We start from the raw sequence: 14677 nt of genomic DNA on the forward strand, positions 1-14677 counted from the left end.
GAACACAACTCGTTCAAGTGTTTTTGCAATGAAAGGAAGAAGGGAAACCGGTCTATAGTTCCCAAAAAGAGTTGGGTTAAGAGTGGGTTTTTTAAGAAGTGGAGTTATAAAATTGTGGAGTTAAAGTGGAGTTTAAAAATTATATTAATTTTTTAAATTATAAATAAATAAACTAATTAACACTAATAATAAATAAAATAAATTAATTATGGTGAGGTCCTTGCAGTAAAAGTAAATGGGGCAACAACAAAAAAATTCATAAATTCATATAATTTCATAAAAGCTGAAAGAAAATCGGTGGTGAATTTTAACTTAGAAATTGCTAGTACATTTTACATATAATTACAAAGAAATAGCAAGTAACTCATTGAAATAAGTCAAAATTTGAAGTGGAAAGTCTTAAAGAAAAAAAAATATTGTAAAACAAAATTTTATTTACAAATAAAAAATTATTTTTACAGCGTATGTTGTTTGTTAAAACTATTATTTGATTGTAAAGCGGTTTAAATCCTTTTGTAAGCAATATATTGTAAACCACAAAGTTATAAAATATAGCTTCATACAGTCAAAGTTAGCAAGTAATTTTTGTCACCTCCATTAAAATCAGGCTAACACATTGTTTATATCTTGCGGCTTTAATTTGGAAACAGTGAGTAATTTGAACATTTTCAGATTTTAGAAGTCAGAAAGTCAAAAACTGTTTTTAAGCTGATCAACATTATTTTCAATAAGTGCTGTACTGTAGATTGAGCTTAATTTGTATTGAAACCAGAAAATTCCTTTAAGAAACATCTTTGAGGAGCACAAATCAGGGATGGAGGTTTCCAGTCTACTTTTCCATAGATAGACAATGGCTGCAGTCCACCCGACAAACCTGCTCTGTTCTCTCTCACCCTCAGTTGCTTTCTCTGTCCCTCTCTATCATCATCTGCCTATCTGCTTTTGAGCAGAACCACACCAAACATCCTGCTCACTGCTACTACAGAGTCAAAAGTTCACTTCCCCAGCTCAACTTTACTCCTTTGTAACCGCTCCATTAACAGAAGCACTTTCGTATGTTTCAGATAGCTGGAGCGAACAAAAACACAACCAAACATCTCACCTGCCCCCTGACCCTGACTCACACACCTCTACGTTCCCAGAGCCATCAGAGCAGTACTGAATGCAGAACCACTTAATATTTCGTTTTCTTTTCTCTACGCTTTTGGAACCGAAGTGGAAAATCTCTTTTTTTCTCTCTCTCTCTCTTGTTTTGTCTGTAGGAGAGAAGGAAAGAGAGAGCGATAGATTTTCGATGAGAGCGAGCTAATGAATGGTGGAGAAAGGGAGTGTGAGATTTATTTTCCCACCACCAAAATCCACTTCAAACGGGCTGTCACATCTCCTCAGCCCATATTAATATGTCTGCGGTCAAAGTTTTAACTGTTATGATAGCTGTAATATTGTTCTATGCCTCGAGTCAGAAGATTTGTATTCCGTTTACGCTCTGGGTTTCGTTTGGATACAAACAAACCGCTGTGCCCAGACTGTTTTCATGTGTTTTGCAAAATTAAGTTGAGAGGAATTTCTGGATCTCAGCTGTCCCCTTAAGAGTGTTGAGAAATTTCAGCATCCGTCTCGCCCCAAACAAGCTGGTTTCATGCGTGTGGTTTAATAGCACATGTATACAAAACCTCACTGGGAGTCTAATTCTGCCTCTCTGCAAAAAGGTCAGCTAAAGTTTCTGCAGGCCCGCCCAGAACAAATGGGTCAATCAACTTCAGAAACTATGCTTCCCTCCTTACCAACTCGGCCAAGTGTTTATCATTGCGGCGAATTATTGATAAACACACAACATTTCTTATACAGCATAACGTTAACAGTAATCGGACTTGCTGTCTGGCATTTCTTTTAGTGCATGTGTGTTTCAAACTGTGCTGTAGAATTTCAAGTGTACAGAAAAAAAACATGCTGATTTTTATCAAGAAATCATTTTTAATTTACAAATTTGCCTTTTATGGTAAATCCAAATGTCCCATTTCATTGTGTAACAAAATTATTTTCTGTAATGTAAAAATAGGAGACAGTTGCATAGGCTATTCACACAAAAAAAATCAAATAATTTCAGGGAAAAAAGACATTTTAGCATTGTGAAATAACCACAGGTTTAAAAACAATAGGATCCCTTCAGAAAGTGTGCTTGAATTTTAATGTACAATACAAAGAGAGCAATTACGTGTGTGTTTTTGTATTAAACTATTGCTAAAGCATTGTGTAACCCGTGATAGGCTCAGTCCTGAGGTAAGCACCAATGTCTTTTTGCTTTGATTAAGAGAGTTCAATCTGACCAAAAAATAACAAAGAAAACAGAAAAGAAACACTTTGAATAGCCGACATGCTACAGAGTAAAGCCCAGGTAATTTGTCCCAAATTACATGTTCAATATTCACTAAGCTCTAAAGCTTTCAGATTCACTAGTTCTTTCACAGTGCATTCGTGGTTTAAGTTTTCACATTCACCAGCTGAGGTTGTAATTGTAACTAGTGGTTAACAAAAATTTCTGTGAGAGGAAAAGACAAAATGTCAGCATGGTCTTTGGAATAAAAACAGCGGGTGCCATATCTCATCAGAACATTTACATTTACTGTAAAACAATTTATTTAGAGGCAAAGCAGATGAGCTCTAAGACTATAAAAAAAGGAAGCAGCCCTAACAGGCTACTGTGTTTTATGTTACTTGAAATAAGGAGGACTGATTGTTGTAAGTGCAGTTTATGGTACATTAGAGCGGTAGCTGGAGGATTAGGGTGTACGTTTAGATCACAGGGCCTGGTCAACTGGCATAAAATCTAACATCAGTGGGACAGGCAAGCGCGGATAGTCTTCGAAAATCTGAGATTTCACAGGGCTTACCCTGAGTGGACCAGCTGCTGCTATCTGCACTCACAGTATCAGTGAGAGAGAGACCTGCTCCTCATGTTCAGATGGTTGTCACATTAGCGGCTCTACGTGTGTGCGTGAGGCACCGTGGGGTTAAAGCCGTCACATTAGCCTGAAATTAACTGCTCCGTAATAGGGGTGAGGAGGCCCTCTCAAACATTTCACATGAGGAAAGGTCTTGAAGGTGTTGCCAAATCAATCACTTGCAAAACGTCACTCTTTGGTTTATATACACAAAAGTGCCTTCGCTGGAACTGTTATACAACTAGTCATGCAGAGAGTCGTTCAAAGGTGTTGACTGCGATGCAATTGAAGCATATGGACTCTGCTGTAAATATTACTGCATTTTCAAAGGCACCACCCATGCTTAGTCTGTCGCACCAGATGGACTGAAACACGTGGACATGGATTGTTATATCATGATCGGAATATGCACAAAGATATTCCAGTTGTGAGATCACAGGGCAGTACTTGCTACTTTTTCAATAAGCTGAAGGCACTTGGCATTGGAGGAAAGGAAAGGGAACAAAGACACTAAATAGCTCGAGACCATACACCTGAAGGTGGTGAAAAAAATAAAATAAATGGTACTCTCTGTGAACTCTCATTCCATGCTGAAGGGGATAACTACATCAATGCAGAGAAAAGCTTAGATCACTTTACCTAAGTCCTGGAACAAACACTCTCTTCAGTTAGTTGCTCCCTTTAGTATGGAAAAAACTGGGCCATTCACAAAGCTGGAAAATCAGATACAGGTGATCCAGTACTCCGAAAAATAGTCTATAAAAAGTCCTCCAATTACTATAAAATCCCATAAAGATTTGGCTTTTTTTCTTTCGTCCAGATTCGCTGCTCCATTCTGGACAGAAGCCCTGAATATTGTTCATATGTGCTTTTTCATTCTATATACACCAATAATACTTAATACACAGGTTTGGGGTACGATTGCAACTCTCTTCTGTAACATTTGACATTTTCTCTTTGGCTTTTCCAACATACAAAAAAAAAGAAAGAAAACGAACAGAAAAAGAAAATTAAATAAAAACAATCTCTTTTTGGGTTTTCAATTGGTTGTTTGGCTCGGTGATTGAACAAAAAAGAAGTTGTTTTTATATAAATACTGCATTGTCTGAGTGTCCAACAGTCAAAACAGATTATAAATAAAGCAGTTTCCTCCTTGTAGGGAAGTAATTTTAAGAAATGCACGTACTGCAAAATCTGCAAAGAAAGGCACGTTCAGAATTAAACAGTTTGTGTGCATTTTTATGGCCAACATTTTTGGCCTCCATGCTTTGAGGTGCAGGTACAAATGAAGATGAGGTGAGAGTTGAATACTGTGAATGGCATACAGTGATGTCTCTTTGGAAAGTATAGTTAGTGGTTCCCCCCTCTAGCTGGGAGAGTAGCGGTCAATGATGCGGGACTCTGCCGAGAGCTGCTGGGAAGAGGGTGGCAGTGGTTGGTTCAGGACGTCTATCTTGTTGTGGGTGAAGCCGAGGTGTTCTACAGCCAGCTTTGACAGCGGGTAGAGGCTCTCCATGACTTTGGCGTCAGCCAGCAGGTGCTGAGAGGCTGTAAGAAGGTCTGAGGTTTTCTCCTGCTTCAGACCCAGATGCTCAGCTGTGTACTTGCTCAGGGGATAAATCCCCTCGGAGAAGTCTATCTTCAGCTTGCCGTCAGGAGTTAGTCCTCCACCAGCTGTTCCGCTGCTGTGCATCTTCATGTGACTGATAAGGTTGCGTTGCTGAGCAAACTTGCCCCCGCACACCTGGCACTCGTAGGGTTTCTCTCCGGAGTGGATGCGCATGTGTTCCGTCAGACGGTACTGTCGAGTAAAGCGCATGCCGCAGGCGTCACAGGCGAAGGGTTTTAGGCCCAAATGGCTGCGCATGTGGCGTGTCATAGTACCACGTTGGGTGAACTTCTTGCCACAGATGCTACAGGGGTATGGGCGTGTCAGCCAGTGGGTTTTCTCATGTTGCCTTAGGGTGGCAGGATCTTTATAAGACTTCTCACAGGACGAACAGCGATAGGGGCGTATGATCTCCCCGAGACCAATGGAATGGAGATTTTGCGTTGATTTGCTATCTAGGAAAGGGCTGTGGAGGCCACTAGAGCTATTCAAGCTTGTAGGTCCATGGGCATTGGTCGGTTTGCTGCTGCTGTTGTTGCTGTTGTCCAGCTCGCTCCCGTTGTTTAGCTCCTCCTCAGTATGAGTTTCCACATGGGCATTGAGCTGCTCTGAGCTGGGAAAGCCTTTGTCGCAGGGGATGCATACGTATAAGTTATCTCCAAAACTCTCTGGCTCGTATGGCATGTGATATCTTCCACCCGAAACAGGGGGAGATGGACGACCCTCGCTGCTCCCTGTCTCTTCGCTGCCGGTCCCATTTTCATCCTCTCCATCATCGCAGGTCCCTCTGTCATAGCCCCGCTCATTCATGTTCAGCTTTTCCTCACTGTTCTTATGGTGATTCATGTGCTGGTGCCTCTCTTTATCCTGCTCACCCATTCCTCCACTCTCATCCTCTTCGTCTTCCTCATCTTCATCCTCTGGGTTGGAAGGCTCATTCTTCACCCACCGATAGATGTTGGACCCATCTCGGCCTTGTTCTCTGGAGTCTTCCATGGGTTCTGGGCTGGGAGCGCAGGGGTAAGGTTCTTGGCCCTGAGGACGGTGCAGGTGGGGAAGATGGGGTGCAAGAGGATGGTTGGGTAGAGGGAAGGGGTGTGGGGTAAGAGACCCCACATGATGGGCTGTCTCCATTTTTCTGGAGCCATCGTTGGGACTGAGCAGGGGGCTAGTGCTTTGATCTAGCTCCCCCTCGGGCTCCTCTTCTGGGTGGAGTGAGGAGATCAAATGGGGGTGACCAGAGGGAAGCTGGGACTGGGAACTTGGGCTTTTCTTGGACAGGTCAAGGCCATAGACGGATGAGCAGTTCCTGTCAGTAGGGGGCATGCGCAGGCCTGACTGGGGCGACAGGGATGCCTTTGCTGGGGGGTAAGGCGGTGGACCCTGGGTGGGAACTGGTGCATAAATTTCACCGACGTGGGGGCCAAGTGGGAGGGGGGGCAGGTCCTCTAATGGTGTAGGTCGAGGGGTGCTAACTACTCCTCCAGGGTGACAGGAGTGGATGACAGGGGTAGATATTCGAAACCGTCCTCCCCCCATGCCACTGGAGCCTATCTTATAAGGTAAAAACCCAGGGTTGGGACGTAAATGGTACTTCCCATTTCTCTTCAGCTTCTTCTTGCATAGAGTCACTAGATCCAGCAGCTGCAGATAACTTGCAGCCGCCAGTACTGCTCCTATATTTGGCTCAGTTGGAGAGCTGGGGTCACCTTCACTTAAGCGTCCTGTGTAGATATAGTCAAGAATGACTCGAAACACACCTGGACTGACCATCTCATGGTCCAGATTGATGAGGTTGTCATGAACGACAAGAGACTTAAGGTAGAGGCTACTGGCTGCCAAGATGTTCTTGTGAGCACGGAACAGTGCATTCTGCACCACGATGATAACATCACACAAGAAGCCTTTGGTTCGTTGTGTGTTCAACTGCAAGAGGAGGTGCCTAGCATGACTTGGGGCTTCCATGGCATCCAGCATCGACTTCAGACCAATACCTGAAACAGAAGAGAATGGAACAATTAAGTAGAAGCCATAAAGTTGTTGCAGATAAACAAACTACCACATTTAGAAGCTTATTGAAAACTAGCTGAATTTTGCATACTTATTTGAGTACTGTGGTATAAAAGCCGTTTTTTTTTTTAAATAGCTGTCTTTTGAAATATAACACACATTACTGACACATCTGTTTGTGTTGGACTGTCTTGTAAAACTTGACTGGCAGCACTTGAAGGTATAAAAAGGAGCACTTAAGCTTATGTGCATTTTCTTGATCCTGAATATAGCTCTTCATTTATTCTTTGATATTTTTGTGGACTTTCAGGTAGGGGATTGAGGGCAAAGAATTCAGCTTTTCCTTTAATACAACAAGCATCAGAAGGACTCCATAAATGTGAGCTATAGCTGACCGAGTGAGGCTGTGATGGTTTTGTCATTATCAAGATACAAACCCACATGTTTAAAACTTACAGTGAAGTGGAGTTAACAAAAAAAAGAAGAAAAAAGACAGAGGAAAAATGCCAGTATAAACATGTTTTCATATTGCTGTCTTCCTGATAAAGAATTCCAGAGGTGGTGTGTGGAGTTTTAAACAAAGTCAGACTGAAGGTTTTGCAAGTGTGATGAACAGCAGGCATAAACCAGCAGGGACAAAAAAATGCAACCAATTCATGACAGAACGCTCTGCTGTATAGAAGTGTGAGTTACAAATGAAACCGTTTTCAAAAGATCACTTATCAGAGGATGCCTACAAATTACTAAATAAACATTTAACCAACAATGCCAATTTTAAATTCTAAGCTGAATGCAGCAGTTCCTGTCATTCAAACATAATAAACATTATAAATTTACCAGAAAATATTGTTTAAACCCTGCTACATGAGGATGGTCTGTATATGAGATAAAACGGATAGTTAGGGTCCCACAGGGGATGGTTTCACTGATGGGAAACAAGAAGCTAAATAAATAGTCATCCCAACATCAGTTCCTTGTCTCTTTGTTTATTTCATTGTATAAAATAATCCTCTTAGATGAATACTGTAGTTTGTAGCAATAAGCTTCCATTTAATTAGCCCTTAAATCCAACAATGCAAGTCTTCCCTTTAAAACCAACCACAGCTCCTAACATGAAAAGTACCAAACCACACAGCTGCCAGAAAAGCTTGGTTTTACACAGTGTGTGAATTATTCAATGACTTTCAGCAGTTCGACTTTTTAGAGAAATTTCTGCCAGTAATTTTCTAGTTCGATTGGTCTGGTTAGATTTGTCCGTAGGAATTTAAGACATTAAAACAACTTGCAAAAATTGTCTTCTGTGTGTGTGTGTGTGTGTGTGTGTGTGTGCGCGTGTGTGTGTGTGTGTGCGCATGTTTATGTGGTTTATGAGGACACAAATTTGTATAATGACATGGGTATGACAGAGGTATTACAATATGAAGGTGGTTTATGAGGACACTGCCAATGTCCCCATAATTCAAAAGGCTTAAAAAACATACTAAATGGTGTTTTTTTTGAAAATCTAAAAATGCACAAAGTCTCCTGTGAGGGCTAAGTTTAGGTGTAGGGTTGGTGTAGGGCAATAGCACACACAGTTTGTTCAGTATAAAAACCATTATGCCTGAGAGTCCCCATAAACCACAAAAACCAACGTGTGTGTGTGTGTGTGTGTGTGTGTGTGTGTGTGTGTAAAACTACAATAAAGTTTGAATAAATGGTAGTAGCCTACTATTGTTTTTTGTTGTTGTTGTTGTTTGTTTGTTTTTTTCACTGTCCAAAACTTGATCTTAACTGGAAGTTGTCCAATTGTTGCTATGGTAACTTCATCAGACTAACCATAACAGCTGGAATGTAGACCTATAGTCTAAATTCAAATAAATAAAATTAAAAAATTATAAAATAAAATTCATTAAGTACCCAAATTATAATTAGGAGGGGTCAGATCTCCCCAATCCTCCATAACGCTTACCCTGATTATAGGCTACACACTAAACATGAGATTGTGATTCCTACTATTCCTCTTCATTTAAATTAAAACAGTCAAATGTGATTGACATAAATAGCTGCATCTCTGTCTCTCTTTAATATAAAGACGCAGCTAGCTGTGCACTGTACAGAAACAAGAAGACGCGCTTCTCCGCACAGAAACCATACATGGACAGAACTGAAGTTAGTCTATAAAAAAAAAATTACTGTATAAATATATTTATAAAACTTTTTTTGTGTACATTTTTGTGTCGAAACTATTCGTTTAGCCCGGTGCTAAAACATTTCCACGTGTGTAAAAAAAAACACACACAACAACACAAATCCAAGTGACGCCTAAAATAAGAAGTGATGGTTTTAAATGGTTTCTGAACATTTCCTTTTTGTGGAAATATTGCAGCTGGTCATTTCTGGCCTGCAGTGCACCTGTAGCCTTTCCCGTTTATGTCAGCCTGAACACGCTTGAGGTTATTCAATACAATTTTCCTAATTCATAAATCATGTGTTCCGTTTTATTTCCAAACGCGCCTCATTTATAGATTTTTTTAATCATTATATAATTGTAATAATACAAAGGATATACACTTTCACTAACGCACAGAATCAAACAGATGACATGTTATTAATTGCCTGTTGCAGGCAAAGTTACCTTAACAATGGAGCATCTCAACCAAACAAACAGCACCCGCAACATTTCCTCTCAGCCCGCATCTCTCTTCAGAGTCTGTGTTAATAAAAGCGCAAAAGTTGCGTAACTCTTATCTCCACCCCTGCTGCCCACGGACACGTCTCATCACTGACAAGTGTATTTTAAGGCATTTTTGGCTTGTGGACTTTCCATTAGTGAGAGTTTGAGAAAGCAGCACAAACTGTATGAGCGATTCGTGTCGTACTGTCCTAACTGTGCTGCTTTCAAGAAGCCCAAAGATGACAGATTAGAAGGAAAATGTAAACAATAAACGGGACAGAACGGAAAGTAAGGACTGTGCTTCAGCCTTCACCTGAAAGTTTTTATAAGCAAAGTTAAGAAAGAAAGAAAGAAAGAAAGAAAGAAAGAAAGAAAGAAAGAAAGAAAGAAAGAAAGAAAATGTCCTCTAATTAGTCAGAGAACAACAATGCGCGGGGGGGGGGGGGGGGGTCACTCCTTTCTGTCACAATTTCAGCGTGTTATTTAAAGGAAGTGATGAAAGACGTAAATCATGTTTTAAACGATTGTTTGAACTTCAGGCGTAAACACTTACATCCTCTCAAACCTGTCACCTTGTGGATTTACATTACGCGCACGTGTGCATCAGAGAATTTGAGCTCATTTAAGGGCCTAATCATGTAGATTAATTAGTAAATAACCTCTCAGCAAATATAAAAGTTGAGGAGTTTTAATTCAGCCTTTAAAAAAAAACACTGAAGGTCACATTAAACTAAAAAAAGATTTTACTGAATAAATGCAGTTAATAGACCTCATTTGAATAAAACTACAAAAGCTATCAATGCTCAAAAACCGTCAATTGTTTGGGCGTGCAGCGCGTGCGACAGCTTGGTCTATTTGCTATATTTGGTATGGTACAGGACTGGATTAAAGACAGCGCGTGGGTGATATTTTAGGTGCTTTGGTATTCATTAGCCCTGTGTTTTGTCTCTGTGTCATTTTGCTGGTTTAGGGGTGAGGCAGGGGTCTGCTCGTGTTCTTAAGACTTCCTCTCTCTCTCTCCGCCCTCGGTCTGTCATCTTTTTACCGCAAAAGCGTCCTCCCTTTGAGATTTATCCCTTTAGACGGAGTCTAATGTACCTTTAAGGAATAAACAGTTAATCAGTCAAAAAGCATATCTTTTAAATTGGCGTATTAGACGTTTTAAACACTGGGAACACGAGAGAAATCTAGATATTTAGTTTGTTTTATTTATTTATTTTAATTGTTTTAGGATAATGAATGACACAAGGGGGGGGGGGGGCATATATAGACAAATTCTATTACATGTATAATTTAATAATGTCGGCCCAATAATTGAATTGCAGAATAAAGTTGTCATTCAGTCACTGACACGTGTGCGAGAAATAAAAATAAAATAAAATGTTTTAAACTAGTTTTCAATTGATGTCATTTAAAGTGCTTTAAAAGTGTTCCCTATAACTTAGCTTTCGAGTTTTACTATTTCCTAAGACATAGTGTTAGTTTTGAGTTTTGTGACTGAAAGGTAAAACCTGCGCAAAACCTCTTAGCACCAAGAAACGTGCGTTTGTCTTGGATCGTGCCTGTTTGTGGTTTAAAGTCAAATGGCAAAACACCTGCGGATTCTCGACCATTTTTGCATAGAATTTGAAGGTCGCCTAAGAGTTTGGAAAAGAGCATATCATGCGCTACAGCTTCCTCCCTCCACAGCTAGTCTTATTGCGCTCAAATTCTCTTGCGCGCTCCATCAGCACATGCAGATCTGGATATTCATTCATAAATACCACTGGGAGGACAGCTCACCATCCCCTATATGTGGTCTCCATGGTCAGAGATGAGATGGAAATATTCTAGCCACATATCACATCATCTATACCCGTTTTATGTTCTGTAGCCTAATAATCTCTTGAATAGAATATAGTAGAGAAAGATACAGCTGATAATCAGAGACATAGGCAAGTTCTCAGAGTGTCGCTATGACCATGTTACACTTTTAATTAAAATTCTAAATTAAAGTGAAAAAGGACTGTGAGGCCTGTTATAACCTATAAATACGATGCCATAAAACTGCTTCTTAATTTTACATTTTGTGATCTTTAAAAAGCATAAACTGTGTAATTATCTCAGTGCATTATTCTGTGAATAAATTACATTATTTACAGCTCGTCTTGTACATGTGTGGAAATGTTTAAACAGAGTATCCTCTCAAATAGGCTACTATAAGTGACACTGACAATCTAAAACTCTCCAAACCTGCTGTATATTCAACAGACTAGGCTACATTTGAATGCGAGACACCACATATGTGTCTTTAAAATCGAATCATTCTCTTTAAAGTCAAATCAGTCGCATGTGAAACACCATGAATTCTCAATTAAGGCTGAGAGGATGACCACACTGCCATGCGAATTCACACCACTACCAGATCACTATACGTACTGCAACATTTTTTGACTCATAATGTGATTACGAACTTGGCTATTTATCATGAAGCCCCTTGTTCACAGACAATAAATAGCCTAAATAAAAACCTTAGTTACTAAATATTGAAAAAACTAATTTCTTCAACATATAAGTAGCCTATTTGCATTTAAAAATAATCGTTGATATAGTAGCATACTAAAATGGGCAAAAGGAGAAAGGCAAACAATCGGGTCTTAATTCGTAAAACGTTTACATCCTTCCGCAAATGTACCGAGAATTAAACGGTTGCTCGGATTATTATTATGTCTGTCTAGATGAATAAATTGTTGATAAAGAGGCTATAAAATGTTAAGAGTATTGAACGTTACCTGGATGCCCGATCTCTTCTGCCATCCGATCCAAGTCTCTCTTAATGATCATCTCAACAGTCTTTTGGAGTCATTTCTGACGTTTCAACTTTGAACTGCCAGCCTCCTAAAAACCATGCCAGTTTTCCGAGCACGACTGCCAACTCTTTTTTATTATTAATTGCAATGAATTTCTTGTTGCTCACCCTCCCTCTTGCTGTCTCTCACTCTCTCTCTCCTCCCTCTATCTCTCTCGCTCACTCACTCACTCCTCCTATAAAAATACGTGCGTACTCCTGCTTCAGTTTTTCTCTTTTTTTGTATGTTTTGTAATTTTCTTGGCTATTTTTGCATAGATGTAATAACGCGACTGGAGATGATAATGGGCTCCTGGGCTGCGCGAGTGTTTTAGCGCCTCGGTGTGATGTCAGTCTACAATAAAACTAAAAGGTAAAATCGAGGGCAGGAACTTACAGTGACCCCAACTTGAACTTCTCAACACATCGACGCTTTGTCTTAAAGAGACAGGCGTTTTATCGTATATCACAACATAGTGTGCGTTAAAGAGTAGCTGTTCTTGTGAGTGCTGACTATTTTAATACGGATGACGGTAACCATAACTTCTATAATGTTACTCAGGAAAATAAACATGGAGTTTGCACACCCCTGTCTGGACCTGTGAATGTTTACACACAAATACTGATTACCTTTTGCATAAAACTCATCTTATTTAAATTTAATTTAAATTTAAGTTTTAATTTAATACAGTTGGTTGCACAATACTTAGAAAAAAGTACTACCATGTTTTTAATATGATCCCATGGTTCTACCATGGTTTCTTGGAAAAACATTGAAGTATATGAAAATAACATGGGGTATTTTTTTCTAGATGGTAAGCAATGCTCAAATATTAAACAATTAGATGCAAACTTAACATTATAATTGTGATGTTTTGCATACAATTTTTATCAAATTAAGAGTTTTGAAATACTTTTTATAATAGGGCTAATTTAGGGCTGTATCAGTAGCATCAGTATTATCAGTCTTTAATGACACAATTGCTTACTTTTACACAGACATTTATCGCTATATTTAGACATAAAAGTTAAATTATGCATATAGTCTGCATCACACAACACTGACTAGCCTACTGGAATTTAATTTTTTTAGGTTTCAGTAATAGATATGCGTCATCTTCATTTATTTAGTTTGTTTAATTGTGAAAATTATGACTCAAGAGTATTCTTAATAATAAAAGCTGGTATGAATGTCAGTTTAGATGTCATGGCCTGTTGACATAGACCCAGTGACCGCAGTGCACTCTTACCAATTAAAGTTTGAATTAGAATCTAAGATAACTTTTTCTCGAGTTCTTTAGAAAACCTTCTGTATGCTGGTGCTTTAAAAAAAAACACACGCAGAAACCAACACATTGATCTGAAGAACCTATAATGTCACATCAATAACTTTTTAATCTGCAAAGAACCATGTTCAATTCAAGAAATATACACTATAAAAACGTTTTCTCATAAGGAGAGGATCCATTGCTGAACTAATGAAGAACCTTTATTTTTTAGAGTCAGATTTGTTTTTAACAGCTGTACTTGGAATTAAGTATGAAATAGAGATATTCTAGTTGGTGACAAGTTGACAAGTATTTTGGTTTGATTTGTTTGATGCCAAAATTCAGGATGAAAACATTTTAAGTTGGTTTGTTTATTTTGAGCTGCATGATATGTGGTATTAAAAATCCGATTAAAAAGTAAATAAATCAGATCTCCGACTGTCCAGACACGCCTGCGGCACGAGCGCCAGTTACCACAATCTATCAGTTAAGTATGTTGGCACGCGCTCACTGCGCACACCTGAACGCGCCTCAGGTAACTCACACGATACATGCATTAACACAGACTCACCTCGGATTCATGTCTGATGCTCCTGCCGATCTTGACTTCCCCTTACGGGACTCCCCTGTCCACAGATCCCCAATCGTCCAAATTCCTCTTTAAAAGGTAAACTTTTCCCGGTGTTACCAGCTTCTTCCGTGTTGTCCCTTGTCCTTTACCCTTCTCCCCTTCTCTCTCCCTCTCCTCGCGCTAGAATGGATCAGACACTTGAGAATCTGGATGGACTCTGATTGGCGTTCGTCTCCAAAAGCAGTGCAGGCTGCGCGTGCAGTGACACCTAACGGCGCATATTATATAGTGCCCACGGCAGAGCGCACGACACCGCGGAATACATTCATTAGCTATAAAATGGTAACGAAGTGGCATAATTTCTGACCTAACATTAAGCACTTGTTTTTGTTAGATGGGTGAAGAAATTCTAAATGTTTAAAAATGAAGTATTTGAAATTATAGCACTTGAACGAAGTAGAACTAATGTGAAATTCAAATGTCCAAGTTGATACTTCAATGTATTAATCTCCATTAACTTCTTCATTTTCTTTTTAAGTTTAAAATGTTTCATTTTGCTATTAGCGCGTCGGCACAATAAATGAGCCACTCCACAATGCTGCTGGTTTTATATTTGATAAGTAGCTTAATTTTGTGTTTTTCACGCAACTTTTTGTGTTTTGTTTTTAGTTAGTTAGTTTTTTGCTATATGCGTCATTTGTTTTTGTTACTGAATATTTTGTCTCAAATACTTTCAATATCATTTATTTATTTATTTATCTTTTTGTTTCGTAAATTTTCACGTTTTATTAAGT

The 14677-nt window shown here is 39.3% G+C and overlaps 1 protein-coding gene across 2 annotated transcripts; it reads right to left on the reverse strand.

Moving 5' to 3' along the window:
* Positions 1-623: 623 nt before the first annotated feature.
* LOC306851786 (hypermethylated in cancer 1 protein-like) lies at positions 624-14049 on the reverse strand. Of its 2 annotated transcripts, none has more exons than XM_079388229.1 (2): positions 13884-14049; positions 624-6545 (listed from the first exon to the last, which is right to left on the reverse strand). In XM_079388229.1, the coding sequence occupies exon 2, from the start codon at positions 6526-6528 to the stop codon at positions 4309-4311; it is 2220 nt and encodes a 739-aa protein (XP_079244355.1). In that variant the 5' UTR covers positions 6529-6545; positions 13884-14049; the 3' UTR covers positions 624-4308. The 2 variants fall into 2 exon arrangements, with proteins under 2 accessions (XP_079244355.1, XP_079244354.1); XM_079388228.1 differs by lacking the exon at positions 13884-14049 and adding an exon at positions 11989-12155 and having other exon boundaries at positions 1201-6545.
* Positions 14050-14677: the final 628 nt, after the last annotated feature.

The sequence above is a fragment of the Barbus barbus genome, assembly GCF_936440315.1.
Source record: "Barbus barbus genome assembly, chromosome: 31".
Taxonomy (NCBI): Eukaryota; Metazoa; Chordata; class Actinopteri; order Cypriniformes; family Cyprinidae; genus Barbus; species Barbus barbus.

Excerpts from the sequence above, each read along its gene's own strand:
- LOC306851786 (XM_079388228.1), bottom strand. The coding sequence starts at position 12,040 with ATGATCATTAAGAGAGACTTGGATCGGATGGCAGAAGAGATCGGGCAT. Across the intron at positions 6,546-11,988 it reads AGAAGAGATCGGGCATCCAG|GTATTGGTCTGAAGTCGATG; the intron begins GTAACGTTCAAT and ends CTTCTGTTTCAG.